The sequence below is a fragment of the Pristiophorus japonicus genome, chromosome 30, assembly GCF_044704955.1.
Source record: "Pristiophorus japonicus isolate sPriJap1 chromosome 30, sPriJap1.hap1, whole genome shotgun sequence".
Classification (NCBI taxonomy): Eukaryota; Metazoa; Chordata; class Chondrichthyes; family Pristiophoridae; genus Pristiophorus; species Pristiophorus japonicus.
The window spans coordinates 11,515,128-11,534,773 of NC_092006.1; the positions used below are offsets into that span (position 1 = coordinate 11,515,128).

The 19,646-nt window shown below is 48.9% G+C and overlaps 1 protein-coding gene across 1 annotated transcript in view; it reads left to right on the forward strand.

The window, feature by feature from the left end:
- Positions 1–19,646, forward strand: part of LOC139240116 (aminopeptidase Ey-like) — a 201,975-nt gene that overhangs the window by 117,032 nt on the left and 65,297 nt on the right. Inside the window, exon 4 of the mRNA XM_070868492.1 lies at positions 9,848–10,397. Coding sequence (XP_070724593.1) covers positions 9,848–10,397 — 550 coding nt within the window. The remainder of the gene's footprint in view (positions 1–9,847; positions 10,398–19,646) is intronic.

Sequence of the window (19,646 nt, forward strand, 5' to 3'; positions counted from 1 at the left end):
ACAGGGAGACAGAGGGAAACAAAAAGGAGACAAAAACAAAAGACAGAAAAGAGATGAGTAAAAGTGGAGGGCAGAGAAACCAAAGGCAAGAAACAAAAAGGGCCACTGAATATAAAAGGGCTGCAGGAGGGGTCAAAACTAAAAATCATGGTTTAAAAACTAGGATGAAAACACTCTACCTAAATGCACGCAGCATTAGAAATAAAGTAAATGAGTTGACGGCACAAATCATTACAAATGGGTATGATTTGGTGGCCATTACAGAGACATGGTTGCAAGGTGGCCAGGAATGGGAATTAAACGTACAGGGGTATCTGACGATTCGGAAAGATAGGCAGGAAGGGAAGGGAGGTGGGGTAGCTCTGTTAATAAGGGATGATATCAGGGCAGTTGTGAGGGATGATATTGGCTCCAATGAACAAAATGTTGAATCATTGTGGGTGGAGATTAGAGATAGTAAGGGGAAAAAGTCACTGGTCGGTGTAGTTTATAGGCCCCCAAATAATAACTTCATGGTGGGGCGGGCAATACTCAAGGGAATAATGGAGGCATGTGAAAAAGGAACGGCAGTAGTTATGGGGGATTTTAACCTACATATCGATTGGTCAAATCAAATTACAGGGGGTAGCCTGGAGGAGGAATTCATAGAATGCATACGGGATTGTTTCTTAGAACAGTATGTAACAGAGCCTACAAGGGATCAAGCCATTTTGGATCTGGTCCTGTGTAACGAGACAGGAAAAATAAACGATCTCCTCGTAAAAGATCCTCTCGGAATGAGTGATCACAATATGGTTGAATTTGTAATACAGATTGAGGATGAGGAAGTTGTGTCAGAAACGAGAGTACTATGCTTAAACAAAGGGGACTACAGTGGGATGAGGGCAGAGTTGGCTAAAGTAGACTGGAAACAAGGACTAAACGGTGGCACAATTGAGGAACAGTGGAGGACTTTTAAGGAGCTCTTTCATAATGCGCAACAAAAATATATTCCAGTGAAAAAGAAGGGCGGCAAGAGAAGAGATAACCAGCCGTGGATAACCAAGGAAATAAAGGAAAGTATCAAATCAAAGACCAATGCGTATAAGGTGGCCAAGGTTAGTGGGAAACTAGAGGATTGGGAAGATTTTAAGCAACAGCAAAGAATGACTAAAAAAGCAATAAAGAAAGGGAAGATAGATTACGAAGGTAAACTTGCGCAAAACATAAAAACAGATAGTAAAAGCTTTTACAGATATATAAAACGGAAAAGAGTGACTAAAGGAAATGTTGGTCCCTTAGAAGATGAAAAGGGGGATTTAATAATGGGAAATGTGGAAATGGCTGAGACCTTAAACAATTAATTTGCTTCCGTCTTCACAGTGGAAGACACAAAAACCATGCCAAAAATTGCTGGTCATAGGAATGTGGGAAGGGAGGACCTTGAGATGATCACTATCACTAGGGAGGTAGTGCTGGACAGACTAATGGGATTGAAGGTAGACAAGTCCCCTGGTCCTGATGAAATGCATCCCAGGGTATTAAAAGAGATGGCGGAAGTTATAGCAGATGCATTTGTTACAATCTACCAAAATTCTCTGGACTCTGGGGAGGTACCAGCAGATTGGAGAGCAGCTAATGTAACGCCTCTGTTTAAAAAAGGGGGCAGGCAAAAGGCAGGTAACTATAGGCTGGTTAGTTTAACATCTGTAGTGGGAAAAATGCTTGAAACTATCATTAAGGAAGAAATAGCCGGACATCTGGATAGGAATAGTGCAATCAAGCAGACGCAGCATGGATTCATGAAAGGGAAATCATGTTTAACTAACTTACTGGAATTCTTTGAGGATATAACGAGCATGGTGGATAGAGGTGTACCGATGGATGTGGTGTATTTAGATTTCCAAAAGTCATTCGATAAGGTGCCACACAAAAGGTTACTGCAGAAGATAAAGGTACGCGGAGTCAGAAGAAATGTATTAGCATGGATAGAGAATTGGCTGGCGAACAGAAAGCAGAGAGTCGGGATAAATGGGTTCTTTTCCGGTTGGAAGTCAGTGGTTAGTGGTGTGCCACAGGGATCAGTGCTGGGACAACAACTGTTTACAATATACATACATGACCTAGAGGAGGGGACAGAGTGTAGTGCAACAAAATTTGCAGATGACACTAAGATTAGTGGGAAAGCGGGTTGTGTAGAGGACTCAGAGAGGCTACAAGGAGATTTGGATAGGTTAAGCGAATGGGCTAAGGTTTGGCAGATGGAATACAATGTCGGAAAGTGTGAGGTCATCCACCTTGGGGAAAAAAACAGTAAAAGGGAATATTATTTGAATGGGGAGAAATTACAACATGCTGTGGTGCAGAGGGACCTGGGGATCCTTGTGCATGAATCCCAAAAGGTTAGTTTGCAGGTGCAGCAGGTAATCAGGAAGGCAAATGGAATATTGGCCTTCATTGCGAAAAGGATGGAGTACAAAAGCAGGGAGGTCCTGCTGCAACTGTATAAGGTATTGGTGAGGCCGTACCTGGAGTACTGCGTGCAGTTTTGGTCACCTTACTTAAGGAAGGATATACTAGCTTTGGAAGGGGTACAGAGACGATTCACTAGGCTGATTCGAGAAATGAGGGGGTTAACTTATGATGATAGATTGAGTAGACTGGGTCTTTACTCGTTGGAGTTCAGAAGGATGAGGGGTGATCTTATAGAAACATTTAAAATCATGAAAGGGATAGACAAGATAGAGGCAGAGAGGTTGTTTCCATTGGTCGGGGAGACTAGAACTAGGGGGCACAGCCTCAAAATACGGAAGAGCCAATTTAAAACCGAGTTGAGAAAAAATTTCTTCTCCCAGAGGGTTGTGAATCTGTGGAATTCGCTGCCCAAGGAAATGGTTGAGGCTAGCTCATTGAATGTATTCAAGTCAAAGATAGATAGATTTTTAACCAATAAGGGAATTAAGGGTTACGGGGAGCGGGCGGGTAAGTGGAGCTGAGTCCACGACCAGATCAGCCATGATCTTATTGAATGGCGGAGCAGGCTCGAGGGGCTAGATGGCCTACTCCTGTTCCTAATTCTTATGTTCTTATGTTCTTATGTTCTTCGGAGTATGCAAATGATGGAATGTCGGTGCGTTGATCTCTCTGCAGCTCTGGAGGCCATTGTGACACCACCCGGCTTCCTGTCCAATTGCCGCCGGCGAAACGGGTCACATGCACAGCAGCCGCATTGTGATGTCACGGGCCAGTCCCTGCAGACGGACAGAGCCCCAGTCAGGTGACCATGCTCACCAGGAGCAGTGATTGGCTGCGGCTGCTGGTGAAGGGGGTTGGCCTCTAACGCGGGATATTACTATTGGCGGGGAAACCGAGGTGAAAGGTCAAGCCCAGCCGTACAGGACGCCATCGAGGAGCGACAGGAGGAGCGGAGACGAGAAGGTGAATCACGACGAGTAGGAATGCCACATGTTGGGGCCAGCCCAGAGCAGTGTCATCCCTGACCATATCATAAGAACTAGGAGCAGGAGTTGGCCATTCGGCCCCTCGAGCCTGCTCCGCCATTCAATGAGATCATGGCTGATCTTCTACCTCAACTCCACTTTCCTGCCCGATCTCCATATCCTCGATTCCCTTCATATCCAAAAATCTATCGATCTGTCTTGAATATACTCAACGACTGAGCCTCCACAGCCCTCTGGGGCAGAGAAATCCAAAGATTCACCACCCTCTGAGTGAAGAAATTCATAAGAAATAGGAACAGGAGTGGGCTATATGGCCCCTCGAGCCTGCTCCGCCATTCAATACGTTCATGGCTGATCTGATCATGGACTCAGCTCCACTTCCCTGCCCGCATCCCATAACCCCTTATCATTTAAGAAACTGTCTATTTCTGTATTAAATTTATTCAATGTCCCAGCTTCCACAGCTCTCTGAGACAGCGAATTCCACAGATTTACACCCCTCTGAGAGAAGAAATTCCTCCTCATCTCTGTCTTAAATGGGCGGCCCCTCATTCTAAGATCATGCCCCCTAGTTCTAGTCTCCCCCATCAGTGGAAACATCCTCTCTGCATCCACCTTGTCAAGCCCCCTCATAATCTTATACGTTTCGATAAGATCACCTCTCATTCTTCTGAATTCCAAATGAGTAGAGGCCCAACCTACTCAAGCTTTCCTCATAAGTCAACCCCCTCAACCCCGGAATCAACCGAGTGAACCTTCTCTGAACTGCCTCCTCATCTCAGTCCTAAATGGCCGACCCCTTATCCTGAGACTGTGACCCCCCCCTGGTTCTAGACTCCCCAGCCCGGGGGGAAACACCCTCCCTGCATCTACCCTGTCAAACCGTGTAAGAATTTTGTAAGTTTCAATGAGATCACCTCTCATTCTTCTAAACTCTGGAGAATATCGGCCTAATCTGCTCAATCTCTCAGAGGCGAGGGCCCAGGGGCAGCATGGGCCCAGCCCACACTGTGCGATATGTGAGCGCACTAGGCCCGTGCAGCAGAGCTGGTCTCCAGTCGCCCTGGTTAACCCTTGCCCCTGGACCAAGACCTCGCTCTGTCAAGCCCGTGTGGTGGCTGGTGTGCAACGGCCACCCCACGTTAAATAAATCCACCCACAGGCATCTTCCACCCTTCAGGATGTAGTTCAGGACCTGGAATATTAGGTCCTTCATTGAAACACCTGTGAACTCATCCCTTTTTGGCGTGGAAGCAAGTCATCCTCGTTTCGAGGGACCGCCCATGATGATGATGGGCACCGGATAAATTGGCATTGGTTGGCACTGCACTAGGGTCTCTGGGCTTGCGTTGGTGGGCAATGGGGGCACCATGCAAAGAGGATTGCCATGGGGGTCGCCGAGGGAGTTGCATATTGCGTACCACTATTATACTGAAGTCAACTGGCTGGAGGCCAGTAGGTATGAGGTGCCTCTCGCTCCCCCCCGCCCTCCTCCCGGTCCTGTCTGCCACAGGGTGAGGCAGAGGCTTCCGAAACCACACCGCCTCTGTTCCATTCACCGGCAACTGATAATGGAATCTCAGAACATCACTGCACAGGAGGATCCCATTGGGCCCATGGAGCCCGTGCTGTGCCGGCTCTGTGACAGAGCGATCCAATCAGTCCCACTCGCCCCTGCTCTTTCCCCACAGCCCGGCACATTTCCCCCCTTCCAGTATTTACCCAATTCCCCCGTTTGAAAGTCCCGATTAAATGTGCTCCCACCGCCCTTTCAGGCAGCGCGTTCCCGATCACAACAACTCGCTGCGTAAAAAAACATTCTCCTCATCGCCCCCTCAGAAGGTTGTTGGTTCGAGTCCCACTCCACGGAATTGGGCACATAAATCCAGGCCGACACTCCCAGTGCCAGTACTGAGGGAGCGCGCACTGTCGGAGGGGCAGTATCGAGGGAGTGCCACACTGTCGGAGGAGCAGTATTGAGGGAACGTCGCACTGTCGGAGGGACAGTACTGAGGGAGCGCTGCACTGTCGGAGCGGCAGTACTGAGGGAGCGCCGCACTGTCGGAGGGGCAGTATTGAGGGAGTGCCGCACTGTCAGAGGGGCAGTATTGAGGGAGCGCCGCACTGTCGGAGGAGCAGTATTGAGGGAGTGCCGCACTGTCGGAGGGGCAGTATTGAGGGAGCGCCGCACTGTCGGAGGGGCAGTATTGAGGGAGCATCGCACTGTCGGAGGGGCGGTACTGAGGGAGTGCCGCACTGTCGGAGGGCAGTACTGAGGGAGCGCCGCACTGTCGGAGGGGCAGTACTGAGGGAGCGCCGCACTGTCGGAGGGGCAGTACTGAGGGAGCGCCGCACTGTCAGAGGGGCAGTACTGAGGGAGCGCCGCACTGTCGGAGGTGCCGTCTTTCAGATAAGACATTAAACCCAGGTCCCATCTGCTCTCTCGGGTGGATGTAAAAGATCCCATGGCCACTATTGGAAGAAGAGCAGGGGGAGTTCTCCCCGGAGTGCTGGGCCCAATATTTATTCCTCAATCAACATCACTAAAACAGATGATCTGGGTCATTATCACATCGGTGTGTGTGGGAGCTTGCTGTGCGCAGATTGGCTGCTGCGTTTCCCACATTATAACAGCGACTATACTCCAAAAGTATAACATTGGCTGTAAAACGCTTTGAGATGTCCGAATGGTTATGAAAGGCGCTATATAAATGCAAGTCTTTCTTTCTGGCTCTTTTGCCGATTTCTTATCTTCAATCTGCGTCCTTTTTGGTTACCGACCCACCTGCCACAGGAAACAGTTTCTCCCGATCTCCCTTCAAAATCACGAGGGGTCTGGACAGAGTAGAGAGAGAGAAACTGTTCCCATTGGTGGAAGGGTCGAGAACCAGCGGACACAGATTGAAGGTGATTGGCAGAAGAACCAAAGGCAACATGAGAAAAAAAAACTTTTTACACAGCGAGTGGTCAGGATCTGGAATGCGCTGCCTGAGAGGGTGGGGGAGACAGACTCAATCGTGGCTTTCAAAAGGGAGTTGGTTAAGTACCTGAAGGAAAAGAATTTGCCAGGACACGGGGAAAGAACATAAGAAATAGGAGCAGGAGTCGGCCATACGGCCCCTCGAGCCTGCTCCGCCATTCAATATCATGGCTGATCTGATCATGGACTCAGCTCCACTTCCCCGCCCGCTCCCCATAACCCTTGACTCCCTTATCGCTCAAAAGTCTGTCTATCTCCTCCTGAAATATATTCACTGACCCAGCCTCCACAGCTCTCTGGGGCAGTGAATTCCACAGATTTACAACCCTCAGAGAGAAGAAATTCATCCTCACCTCAGTTTTAAATGGGCGGGCCCTTATTCTGAAACTAAGCCCCCCTAGTTCTAGATTTCCCCACAAGGGGAAACATCCTCTCTGCACCTATCCTGTCCAGCCCCCTCAGAACCTTATACGTTTCAATAAGATCACCTCTCATTCTGCTAAGTTCCAATGAGTACAGGCCCAACCTACTCAACCTTTCCTCATCTCAGGAATCAATCGAGTGAACATTCTCTGAACTGCCTCCAATGAGTATAGGCTCCAATGAAAGGGCGGGGGAAGTGGGACTAGCTGAGGTGCTCTTGCAAGAGAGCCAGCACGGGGCTCAAGGGGCCGAATGGCCTCCTTCTGTGCTGTAGCATTTGCCCCTCCAAAACTCGGCTGCCCCGTGTCCTAATCCGAGTCCCGCTCACCCATCACCCCCTGTGCTCACTGCCCCGTGTCCTAACTCGCACCGAGTCCCGCTCACCCATCACCCCCTGTGCTCACTGTCCCGTGTCCTAACTCACACCGAGTCCCGCTCACCCATCACCCCCTGTGCTCGCTGCCCCGTGTCCTAACTCGCAACGAGTCCCGCTCACCCATTACCCCCTGTGCTCACTGCCTCGTGTCCTAACTCGCACCGAGTCCCGCTCACCCATCACCCCCTGTGCTCGCTGCCCTGTATCCTAACTCGCACCGAGTCCCGCTCACCCATCACCCTCTGTGCTCTCTGCCTCGTGTCCTAACTCGCACTGAGTCCCACTCACCCATCACCTTCTGTGCTCACTGACCCACATTGGCTCCCAGTTAAGCAACCCCTCGATTTCAAAATTCTCATCCTTGTTTACAAATTCCTCCATGGCCTCGCCCCTCCCTATCTCTGTAATCGCCTCCAATCCTACACCCCTCCCTATCTCTGTAACCTCCTCCAGCCCCTACACCTTCCATATCTCTGTAACCTCCTCCAGCCCTTACACCCCTCCCTAACTCTGTAACCTCCTCCAGCCCCTACACCCCTCCCTATCTCTGTAACCTCCTCCAGGCCGTACACCCCTCCCTATCTCTGTAACCCTCTCCAGCCCCTACACCCCTCCCTATCTCTGTAACCTCCTCCAGCCCCTACACCCTTCCCTATCTCTGTAATCTCCTCCAGCCACTACACTCCTCCCTATCTCTGAAACCTCCTCCAGCCCCAACACCCCTCCCTATCTCTGTAACCTACTCCATCCCGACACCCCTCCCTATCACTGTAACCTCCTCCAGCCATTATACTCCTCCCTATCTCTGTAACCTCCTCCAGCCCCTACACCCCCCCCTATCTCTATAACCTCCTCCAGCCCCTACACCCCTCCCTATCTCTGTAACCTTCTCCAGCCCCACAACCCCCTGAGATGTCTGCGCTCCTCCAATTCTGCCCTCTTGAGCATCCCTGATTATAATTGCTCCACCATCGGAGGCCGTGCCTTCAGCTGCCTGGGTCCCAAGCTCTGGAACTCCCTCCCTAAACCTCTCCTCTTCTCTCCCTCTCTGTCCTTCTTCAAGACGCTCCTTAAAACCTCCCTCTTTTGGGTCACCTGTCCCAATATCTCCTTATGCAGCCTGGTGTCAAATTTATCTGTTAATTCTTCTGTGAAGCTCCTTGGGCCGTTTTACTACGTTAACGGCGCTTGTAAGGGGATAAAAAACAGTCACTAGAGTGGAGACAGACCGAGGGTCACGAATGGAGATACTGAAGGTAGTGAATTGATCCAACATGTAAAATGGTCCAAATGGTCCAAAGGGGATGGAGTATAAAAGCAGGGAAGACTTGCTCCAGTTATACAGGGTATTGGTGAGGCCACACCTGGAGTACTGCGTGCAGTTTTGGTTTCCATATTTACGAAAGGATACACTTGCTTTGGAGGCAGTTCAGAGAAGGTTCACTCGGTGGATTCTGGAGATGAGAGGGTTGACTTATGAGGAAAGGTTGAGTAGGTTTGGCCTCTACTCATTGGAATTCAGAAGAATGAGAGGTGATCTTATCTAAACGTGTAAGATTATGAGGGGGCTTGACAAGGTGGATGCAGAGAGGATGTTTCCACCGATGGGGGAGACTAGAACTAGGGGGCATAATCTTAGAATAAGGGGCCGCCCATTTAAAACTGAGATGAGGAGGAATTTCTTCTCTCAGAGGGTTGTAAATCTGTGGAATTCGCTGCCTCAGAGAGCTGTAGAAGCTGGGACATTGAATAAATTTAATACAGAAATAGACAGTTTCTTAAACGATAAGGGGATAAGGGGGCGGGCAGGGAAGTGGAGCTGAGTCCATGATCGGATCAGCCACGATCTTATTGAATGGCGGAGCAGGCTCGAGGGGCCGAATGGCTGACTCCTGCTCCTATTTCTTATGTTCTTATTAAGAGGGCTTATTAGTATTAGGAGATTCTGAGGAATCAGGAGTTCTTCTGTCTTATGGTATGGATTGTAATATTGACCGATTGTGTAAAACTCGCTTATGTATGTAAAGCACGCTCATACACTCGCTTACATTGGGTTAAGAGGGAAGCAGCAATGGCTGATGGTTAATGAACCACCCATTGGATTAACCTTAGTACAGACTCATGGAAGCGCACATATTCAGTACAGAACAAGGACAGTAAAGTGTTTGGGAACACAGATGAAAGCAGCAGGGGAACCGGATGGTATTGACGGGTAGTTTTGACTTGAGTTCTTGGGAGAGGGGTAAGGAGGCACCACCCTGGGGATACAAAGTTAATCAACACGTCATGAGGAACTGAGGCAAAGTTCCAGTCTGAGCAGTAGGCCAATCGGTGGTTTTGTAGGAGGGTCGCACACCTCGAAAAACTGTATAATTGTCATTGTAAAACCTCTGATCGGGGAAGTGGTCATTAGAACCTACCCGAGCATGTTCGAATAAAAACCGGTTAACCAATTCCTTGGTCGCTATACAATACGGGCGGGCGGGTGTCAATTCTTTACATCAGGGATTCCACCTTGAGGAAGAGAAGTCTTCTTTCTAGCCCCAATGGTGCTATATAAATGCAAGTTGTTGTTGTAACCATTCTATGATTCTGTTATTATTAATATCTCATTCGATTCTTCAACAGTGACCGTAGAAATGAGTTGGATTCGGAAGGCTTGGTTTGTCTTGAGTCTGGCTGTTGCTGTTCGGGCCGTGACCGCAGATGGGACCATGGAGAGGGACCAGGAGGAGGCCGCCTCCTGCACGCCCCCGGACAGCGCGCGGGCGGAGGGGCACAAGCCGTGGCGGAACCCCCGCCTGCCCGCCACCCTGCGGCCCATCAACTACGAGGTGCAGCTGTGGCCGTGGCTCTTCGCGGAGGGCGGCTCGGGCCTTTTCCTCTTCCACGGGCGCTCGCAGGTCACCTTCCACTGCCTCAACCGCACCAACGTCCTGGTGCTCCACACCAAGGGGCTCAACTTCACCAAGCCGGTCCGGGTGAGCCGGGCCGACAACTCCAGCGTCGCCGTCCGCCGCTCCTGGGAGGAGCGGGACAACGAGTACCTGGTGCTGATCCTCCGGAGCCACCTGCAGAAGGGCAAGGTCTACACCCTGCACACCGCCTTCTGTGGCCAGCTCGCCGATGACCTGGCAGGCTTCTACCGCTGCCAGTACGAGGAGGACGGGAAGAACAAGTAAGCGCGGGGAATGCCCCGTCGAATCCTTCCTCGCACGATGCGGGCCTTGTAAAAATGGGCGCGGTTATTTGCACTAACAAAATGGCCGATTGGCTCCGCGTTATCACTTGACCTGATTGCTTTAAGGAAGGATACACTTGCATTGGTGAGACCACACCCTGGAGTACTGCGTACAGTTTATGGTCTCCAACCGGTATTCTCTTCTGAGTACCAGTGAGTGGGGAGGGGGGGGGGTTGCTAGTGATGTTGGGGTGGGTTTAAACTAGCTTGGCAGGGGGATGGGAACCTGAAAACAGATTCAGCAGGGAGAGGAGTAAAGCTGGAATTAGAAAGCAAAAATAAAGAAAGCGAGTTTGAAGGAGAGAGGAAACAAGCAGGAAAAAAGGGTGAAAAAAAACAAATTTAAAGGCACTTTTTCTAAATGCACATAGCATTTGCAACAAAATAGAGGAGTTGACAGCACAAATTGAGACAAATGGGTATGATCTGATAGCCATTGCAGAGACGTGGTTGCAAGGTGACCAGGATTGGGAATTAAATATTCAGGGGTATTTGACAATCCGGAAGGACAGACAGAAAGGAAAAGGAGGTGGGGTAGCTCTATTGCTAAAGGATGGAATCACTGCAATAGTGAGAAACGATATTGGCTCAAATGATCAGGATGTTGAAACAATTTGGTGGAGATAAGGAATAATAAGGGGAAAAAGTCACTGGTGGGCGTAGTCTATAGGTCCCCTAACAGTAGCAACTCTGTTGGTCGGAACATAAACCAGGAAATAGTTGGGGCTTGTAAAAAGGGAACAGCAATAATCATGGGTGATTTTAACCTCTATATTGATTGGACCAATCAAATTGGTCAGGGTAGCCTTGAGGAAGAGTTCATAGAGTGCATAAGGGACGGGTTCCTTGAGCAGTACGTAACAGAACCAACCAGGGGGCAGGCTATCTTAGATCTGGTCCTGTGTAATGAGACAGGATTAATAAACAATCTCCTAGTAAAGGATCCCCTTGGAATGAGTGATCTTATCATGGTTGAATTTCAAATTCAGATGGAGGGTGAGAAAGTTGGATCACTAACCAGCGTACTGAGCTTAAATAAAGGAGACTATGAGGGCTGAGTTGGCTAAAGTGGACTGGGGAAATAGATTAAAGTGTCGGACGGTTGATGAACAGTGGTGTATATTTAAGGAGATATTTCACAACTCTCAAGAAAAATATTTTCCAGTGAGGAGGAAATGGAGTAAGAGAAAAGATAGCCATCCGTGGCTAACTAAAGAAATAAAGGACAGTATCCAATTAAAAACAAGGCATACAAAGTGGCCAAAACTAGTGGGAGAACAGAAGATTGGGAAGCTTTTAAAAGCCAGCAAAGGATGACCAAAAAAATAATTAAGAAAGGGAAGATAGACAATGTAAACTAGCACAAAATATAAAAACAGAGAGCAAGAGTTTCTATAGGTATATAAAAATGAAAAGAGTGGCTAAAGTAAATGTTGGTCCCTTAGAGGATGAGACCAGGGAATTAGTAATGGGGAACATGGAGGTGGCAGAAACTCTGAACAAATATTTTGTATCGATCTTTACGGTAGAGGACACTAACAATATTCCAACAATGGATAGTCAAGGGGCTATAGGTGGGGAGGAACTTAACACAATCACAATCACTAAGGAGGTGGTACTCAGTAAGATAATGGGACTAAAGGTGGATAAATCTCCTGGACCTGATGGCTTGCATCCTAGGGTCTTAAGAGAAGTAGCGGCAGGGATAGTGGATGCATTGGTTGTAATTTACCAAAATTTCCTGGATTCTGGGGAGGTCCCAGCAGATTGGAAAACTGCAAATGTAACGCCCCTATTTAAAAAAGGAGGCAGACAAAAAGCAGGAAACTATAGACCAGTTAGCCTAACATCTGTGGTTCAGAAGATGTTGGAGTCCACTATTAAAGAAGCAGTAGCAGGACATTTGGAGAAGCAAAATTCGGTCAGGCAGAGTCAGCATGGATTTATGAAGAGGAAGTCATGCTTGACAAATTGGCTGGAATTCTTTGAGGATGCAATGAACAGGGTGGATAAAGGGGAACCAGTGGATGTGGTGTATTTGGACTTCCAGAAGGCATTTGACAAGGTTACTGCACAAGATAAAAGTTCACGGGGTTGGGGGTAATAAAAGTTCACGGGGTTGGAGGATTGGCTAACGAACAGAAAACAGAGAGTCGGGATAAATGGTTCATTCTCGGGTTGGAAATCAGTAACCAGTGGGGTGCCGCAGGGATCAGTGCTGGGACCCCAACTATTTACAATCTATATTAACGACTTGGAGGAAGGAACCGAGTGTAACGTAGCCAAGTTTGCTGACGATCAAAGATAGGAGTAAAAGCAATGTGTGAGGAGGGAACAAAATATCTGCAAAAGGACATGGACAGGCTAAGTGAGTGGGCAAAAATTTGGCAGATGGAGTATAATGTTGAAAAACATAGAAAATAGGTGCAGGAGTAGGCCATTCAGCCCTTCGGGCCTGCACCACCATTCAATAAGATCATGGCTGATCATTCACCTCAGTACCCCATTCCTGATTTCTCTCCATACCCCCTTGATCCCTTTAGCCATAAGGGCCACATCTAACTCCCTTTTCAATATATGCAACGGACTGGTCTCAACAACTTTCTGTGGTAGAGAATTCCACAGGTTCACAATTCTCTGAGTGAAGAAGTTTCTCCTCATCTCGGTCCTAAATGGCTTACCCCTTATCCTTAGACTGTGACCCCTGGTTCTGGACTTCCCCAACATCAGGAACATTCTTCCTGCATCTAACCTGTCCAGTCCCGTCAGAATTTTATATGTTTCTATGAGATCCCCTCTCCTTCTTCTAAATTCCAGTGAATATAAGCCTAGTCAATCCAGTCTCTCCTCATATGTCAGTCCTGCCATCCCTGGAATCAGTCTGGTGAACCTTCGCTGCACTCCCTCAACAGCAAGAACGTCCTTCCTCAGATTAGGAGACCAAAACTGAACACAATACTCCAGGTGAGGCCTCACCAAGGCCCTGTACAACTGCAGTAAGACCTCCCTGCTCTTATACTCAAATCCTCTCGCTATGAAGGCCAACATGCCATTTGCCTTCTTCATCAGCTGCTGTACCTGCATGCCAACTTTCAATGACTAATGTACCATGACACCCAGGTCTCGTTGCACCTCCCCTTTTCCTAATCTGTCATCATTTAGAGGGCATGCACTTTAGCAGAAAAAAATCAAAGAGCAGGTTATTAATTAAATGGAGAAAGATTGCAAAGTGCTGCAGTACAGCGGGACCTGGGGGTACTTGTGCATGAAACACAAAAGGTTAGTATGCAGGTACAGCAAGTTCTCAGGAAGGCCAATGGAATCTTGGCCTTTATTGCAAAGGGGTTGGAGTAGAAAAGCAGGGAAGTCTTGCTACAGTTATACAGGGTATTGGTGAGGCCACACCTGGAATACTGCGTGCAGTTTTGGTTTCCATATTTACGAAAGGATATACTTGCTTTGGAGGCAGTTCAGAGAAGGTTCACTAGGTTGATTCCGGAGATGAGGAGGTTGACTTATGAGGAAAGGTTGAGTAGGTTGGGCCTCTATTCATTGGAATTCAGAAGAATGAGAGGTGATCTTATTGAAATGTATAAGATTATGAGGGGGCTTGACAAGGTGGATGCAGAGAGGATGTTTCCACTGATGGGGGAGACTAGAACTAGGGGGCATGGTCTTAGAATAAGGGGCCGCCCATTTAAAACTGAGATGAGGAGGAATTTCTTCTCTCAGAGGGTTGTGGATCTGTGGAATTCGCTGCCTCAGAGAGCTGTGGAAGCTGGGACATTGAATAAATTTAACATAGCTAGGTGATTTGAGTATAGGAGCAGGGAGGTCTTACTGCAATTGTACAGGGCCTTGGTGAGGCCTCACCTGGAATATTGTGTTCAGTTTTGGTCTCCTAATCTGAGGAAGGATGTTCTTGCTATTGAGGGAGTGCAGCGAAGGTTCAGCAGACTGATTCCAGGGATGGCTGGACTGTCATATGAGGAGAGACTGGATCAATTGGGCCTTTATACACTGGAGTTTAGAAGGGTGAGAGGGGATCTCATAGAAACGTATAAGATTCTGACGGGACGGGACAGGTTAGCTGCGGGAAGAATGTTCCCGATGTTGGGGAAGTCCAGAACCAGGGGACACAGTCTTAGGATAAGGGGTTGGCCATTTAGGACTGAGATGAGGAGAAACTTCTTCACTCAGAGTTATTAACCTGTGGAATTCCCTGCCGCAGAGAGTTGTTGATGCCAGTTCATTGGATGTATTCAAGAGGGAGTTAGATATGACCCTTACGGCTAAAGGGATCAAGGGGTTATGGAGAGAAAGCAGGAAAGGGGTACTGAGGTGAATAATCAGCCATGATCTTATTGAATGGTGGTGCAGGTTCGAAGGGCCAAATGGCCTACTCCTGCACCTATTTTCTATGTTTCTATGTTAAGACAGAAATAGACAGTTTCTTAAATGATAAGGGAATAAAGGGTTATGGGGAGCGGGCAGGGAAGTGGAGCTGAGTCCATGATCGGGTCAGCCATGATCATATTGAATGGCGGAGCAGGCTTGAGGGGCAGTATGGCCTACTCCTGGTCCTATTTCTTATGTTCTTATATATACTTGCATTGGGAGACCACAGCTGGGGTACTGCATGCAGTTTTGGTCTCCTTATTTAAGAAAGGATATACTTGCATTGGAGGCAGTTCAGAGAAGGTTCACCAGGTTGCTTCCGGAGATGAGGGGGTTGACTTACATAGAAACATAGAAAATAGGAGCAGGAGTCGGCCATTCGAGTCTGCAACGCCATTCAATATGATCATGGCTGATCCTCTATCTCAACACCATATTCCCGCTTTCTCCCCATACCCCTTGATGACTTTTGTGTCTAGAAATCTATCTATCTCACTCTTAAATATATTCAGTGACTTGGCCTCCACAGCCTTCTGTGGTAGAGAATTCCACAGGTTCACCACCCGCTGAGTGAAAACATTTCTCCTCATCTCGGTCCTAAATTTCCTACCCTGTATCCTGAGACTGTGACCCCTTGTTCTAGACTTCCCAGCCCCGGGGGAAACATCCTCCCCGCATCCAGTCTGTCCAACCCCGTCAGAATTTTATACGTTTCAATGAGATCCCCTCTCATTCTTCTAAACCCCAGTGAATACAGGCCCAGTCGACCCAATCTCTCCTCATACGACAGTCCTGCCATCCCAGGAATTAGTCTGGTGAACCTTCACTGCACCTTATGAGGAAAGGTTGAGTAGGTTGGGCCTATACACATTGGAGTTCAGAAGAATTAGAGGTGATCTTATTGAAACTTATAAGATAATGAGGGGGCTCAACAAGGTGGATGCAGAGAGGATGTTTCCACTGACAGGGGAAACGAAAACAAGGGGACATAGTCTCAGTATAAGGGTCCGCCCATTTAAAACTGAGATGAGGAGAAATTTCTTCTCTGAGGGTTGTAAATCTGTGGAATTCTCTGCCCCAGAGAGCTGTGGAGGCTGGGTCACTGAATATATTTAAGATGGAGATAGGCAGATTTTTGAGCGATAAGAGAGTAAAGGGTTATGGGGTGTGGGCGGGGAAGTGAACCTGAGTCCATGATCAGATCAGCCAAGATCGTATTAAATGCCGGAGCAGCCTCAAGGGGTCGAATGGCTGACTCCGGCTCCTATTTCTTATGTCCCCTTGGAGGATAAGCCACACTCTGAAGTTTCGCTGGAATGTGTAACTGGAACCGCCCAGTCCCAGGTTCTGACTGACTTTGCAAAGTGCAATTCGATCCATTCTGACTTCAGAAGCCACAAAGGATAAATCTCGAACAACCCAGCAAAAGCCTCCCAAGCTCCAGCCAAAGTCCTTTACCCCAGCACAAGTGCATGGCCTCAACCTCCTCCCCCCACACCCCACCCCGCCCCCCCTCACGCCATAGATGGGGCATTGTGTGCGGATTGTTAACAGGTTTATTGAATATGAAGTGAATAGTGACAGTGTCGTGACTTCTGGATTTCATCTACTTCAACGCACGCACTGAGGTTTCCGAGGAATCAGGTGCGGGTATAAAAGGTGGTTGGAAGAATGTGATCTGTCTTCCCTGAGCTCCCTTCCTCCCCTTCGATCCTCTCTCTCTCTCCTCCTCTGTCCCCATGTCCTTCTCCAACCCCACTGTGTCTCTCTCCGCACCACCGTGTCTCTCTCTCTCCCCCCGTGTCTCTCTCTCCCCCCGTGTCTCTCTCTCCCCCATGTCTCTCTCTCCCCCCCCGTCCCATGTCTTGCTCTCCACCCCCCATGTCTCTCTTTCTCCCCACCTCCCCGTGTCTCTCTCTCCCCTCTGTGTCTCTCTTCTCCCCCATGCCTCTCTCTCCCCCCCTCGTGTCTCTCTCTCTCCCCCCCCCCTGTGTTTTTCTCTCTCCCCCCATGTCTCTCTCTACCCGTCTCTCTCTCTTCTCTCTCTCCCCCCATGTCTCTCTTCCCCCCGCCATTTCTCTCTCTCTCCCCACCCATGTCTCTCTCTCTCCTCCCCCGCCCCTCGTGTCTCTCTACCCCCCGGCGTGTCTCTCTCTCCCCATGTCTCTCTCTCCCCCCCATGTCTCTCTCTCTCCCCATGTCTCTCTACCCCCCGTGTCTCTCTCTCCCCATGTCTCTCTCTCCCCATGCCTCTCTCTCCCCACCCCGTGTCTCTCTCTCTCCCCCCCCCGCCCCGTGTCTTGCTCTCTCCCCCCCATGTCTCTCTTTCTCCCCACCTCCCCGTGTCTCTCTCCCCTCCGTGGCTCTCTCTCTCCCCCCATGTCTCTCTCTCTCCCGCCGTGTCTCTCTCTACCAATGTCTCTCTCTCCCCATGTCTCTCTCTCCCCATGTCTCTCTCTCTCCCCCCAGCCCCGTGTCTTGCTCTCTCCCCCCCATGTCTCTCTTTCTCCCCACCTCCCCGTGTCTCTCTCCCCTCCGTGTCTCTCTCTCCCCTCCGTGTCTCTCTCTCTCCCCCGTGTCTCTCTCTCTCCCCCCATGTCTCTCTCTCTCCCCCCGTGTCTCTCTCTCCCCATGTCTCTCTCTCCCCATGCCTCTCTCCCCCCCCCCCTTGTCTCTCTCTCTCCCCCCCGCCCCGTGTCTTGCTCTCTCCCCCCCATGTCTCTCTTTCTCCCCACCTCCCCGTGTCTCTCTCCCCTCCGTGTCTCTCTCTCCCCCCATGTCTCTCTTTCTCCCCACCTCCCCGTGTCTCTCTCCCCTCCGTGTCTCTCTCTCTCCCCCATGCCTCTCTCTCCCCCCGCCGTGTCTCTCTCTCTCCCCACTGTGTTTTTCTCTCCCCCCATGTCTCTCTCTCTCTCTCTTCTTTCTCTCTCTCCTCCCATGTCTCTCTCTTCCCTCCACCACTTCTCTCTCTCTCCCCACCCATGTCTCTCTCTCTCCTTCCCCGCCCCCTGTGTCTCTCTACCAACCGGCGTGTCTCTCTCTCTCCACCCATGTCTCTCTCTCTCCCCCATGCCTCTCTCTCTCTCCCCCCATGTCTCGCTCTATCCCCCCATGTTTCTCTCTCTCCCCTCATGTCTCTCTCTCTCTCCCCCTCCCCCCATGTCTCTCTCTCTCTCTCCCCCCGACACCCCCACCTCCCGAATGATTCTCTCTCTCTCCCGCCACGCCTCTCTCTCTCCCCCTGCTGGGAGTGTATTATGGATCCCCAAACAGTGGGAGGGAGATCGAGGAGCAAATATGTAGGCAAATTGCTGTGAAGTCTAAAAGCCATCGGGTGATAATAGTAGAGGATTTTAACTATCCAAATATTGATTGGGACAAATTTAGTGTGAAGGGTATAGAGGATGCGGAATTCTTGAAATGCATTCAAGAGAACATTTTACTCAGTCTGTAGCAAACCCAACACAAGAGGAGGCGGTTTGGATTTAGTTTTGGGCAATGAAGCTGGGCAGGTTGAAGAAGTATTAGTGGGGGAGCATTTGGGTGCCAGTGAACATAATTCAGTCAGATTCAAGTTGGTTATGGATAAGGACAAGAATAGGCCTGGAATAAAAGTTCCAAATTGGGGAAATGCTAATTTTGTTGAGTTAAGGAGTGATTTGGCCACAGTGGACTGGAAACAGCTACTTGTGGATAAATCTGTGTCGGAACAGTGGGAGGCATTCAAGGAGGAGATCCGGAAGGCTCAGGCCAAACATGTGCCCTTAAAGAAAAAGGCTGGGAAAGATAATTCTAGAGCCCCCTGGATGTCTAGGGACTTACAGGGGAGGAATAAGAAAAAAAGGGACGCTTATGTCACATATCAACGGCTAAATACTTTATAATCTTTAGAGGAATATAGAAAGATAAGAGGTAAAATTAAAAAGGATATTCGGAATGCTAAGAGAAAGCACAAGACATTCTTGGCCAGTAAAATTAAGGAAAACCCTAAGATGTTCTATAAATATATTAAGAGTAAGAGGGTAATCTTTGTGTGAAGGCGGAAGATGTTGGTAGGGTTCTTAAAGAATATTTTGCATCTGTTTTCACAAAGGAATGAGGTAATGCAGATACTGCTATTGAGGAGGAGTGTGATATTCTGGATGAAATAAATATAGTGAGAGAAGAAGTGTTAAGGGGTTTAGCAGCTTTGAAAGTAGATAAGTCCCCAGGCCCGGATGAAATATATCCCAGGCTGTTGAGCGAAGTAAAAGAGGAAATAGCAGAGGCCTTGACCATCATTTTCCAGTCCTCTTTGGATCTGGGCATGGTGCCGGAGGATTGGAGGACTGCTAATGTAGTACCCCTGTTTAAGAAGGGAGAAAGGAATAGGCCGAGTAATTACAGGCCGATCAGCCTAACCTCAGTGGTGGGAAAATTATTGGAAAAAATCCTGAAATACAGGATAAATCTGCATTTGGATAGGCAAGGATTAATTAGGGACAGTCAGCACGGATTTGTTAAGGGAAGATCATGTTTGATTAACCTGATTGAATTTTTTGAGGAGGTAACCAAGAGGATCAATGAGGGTAGTGCGTCCAATGTAGTATATATGGACTTTAGCAAGGCTTTTGATAAGGTCCCGCATGGTAGACTGGTCATGAAGGTTAAAGCCCATGAGATCCAGGGCAAAGTGTCAAGTTGGATCCAAAATGGGCTTGGAGGTAGGAAGCAAAGGGTAATTATTGATGGATGTTTTTATGACTGGAAGAATGTTTCCAGTGGGTTCCGCAGGACTCAGTATTGGGA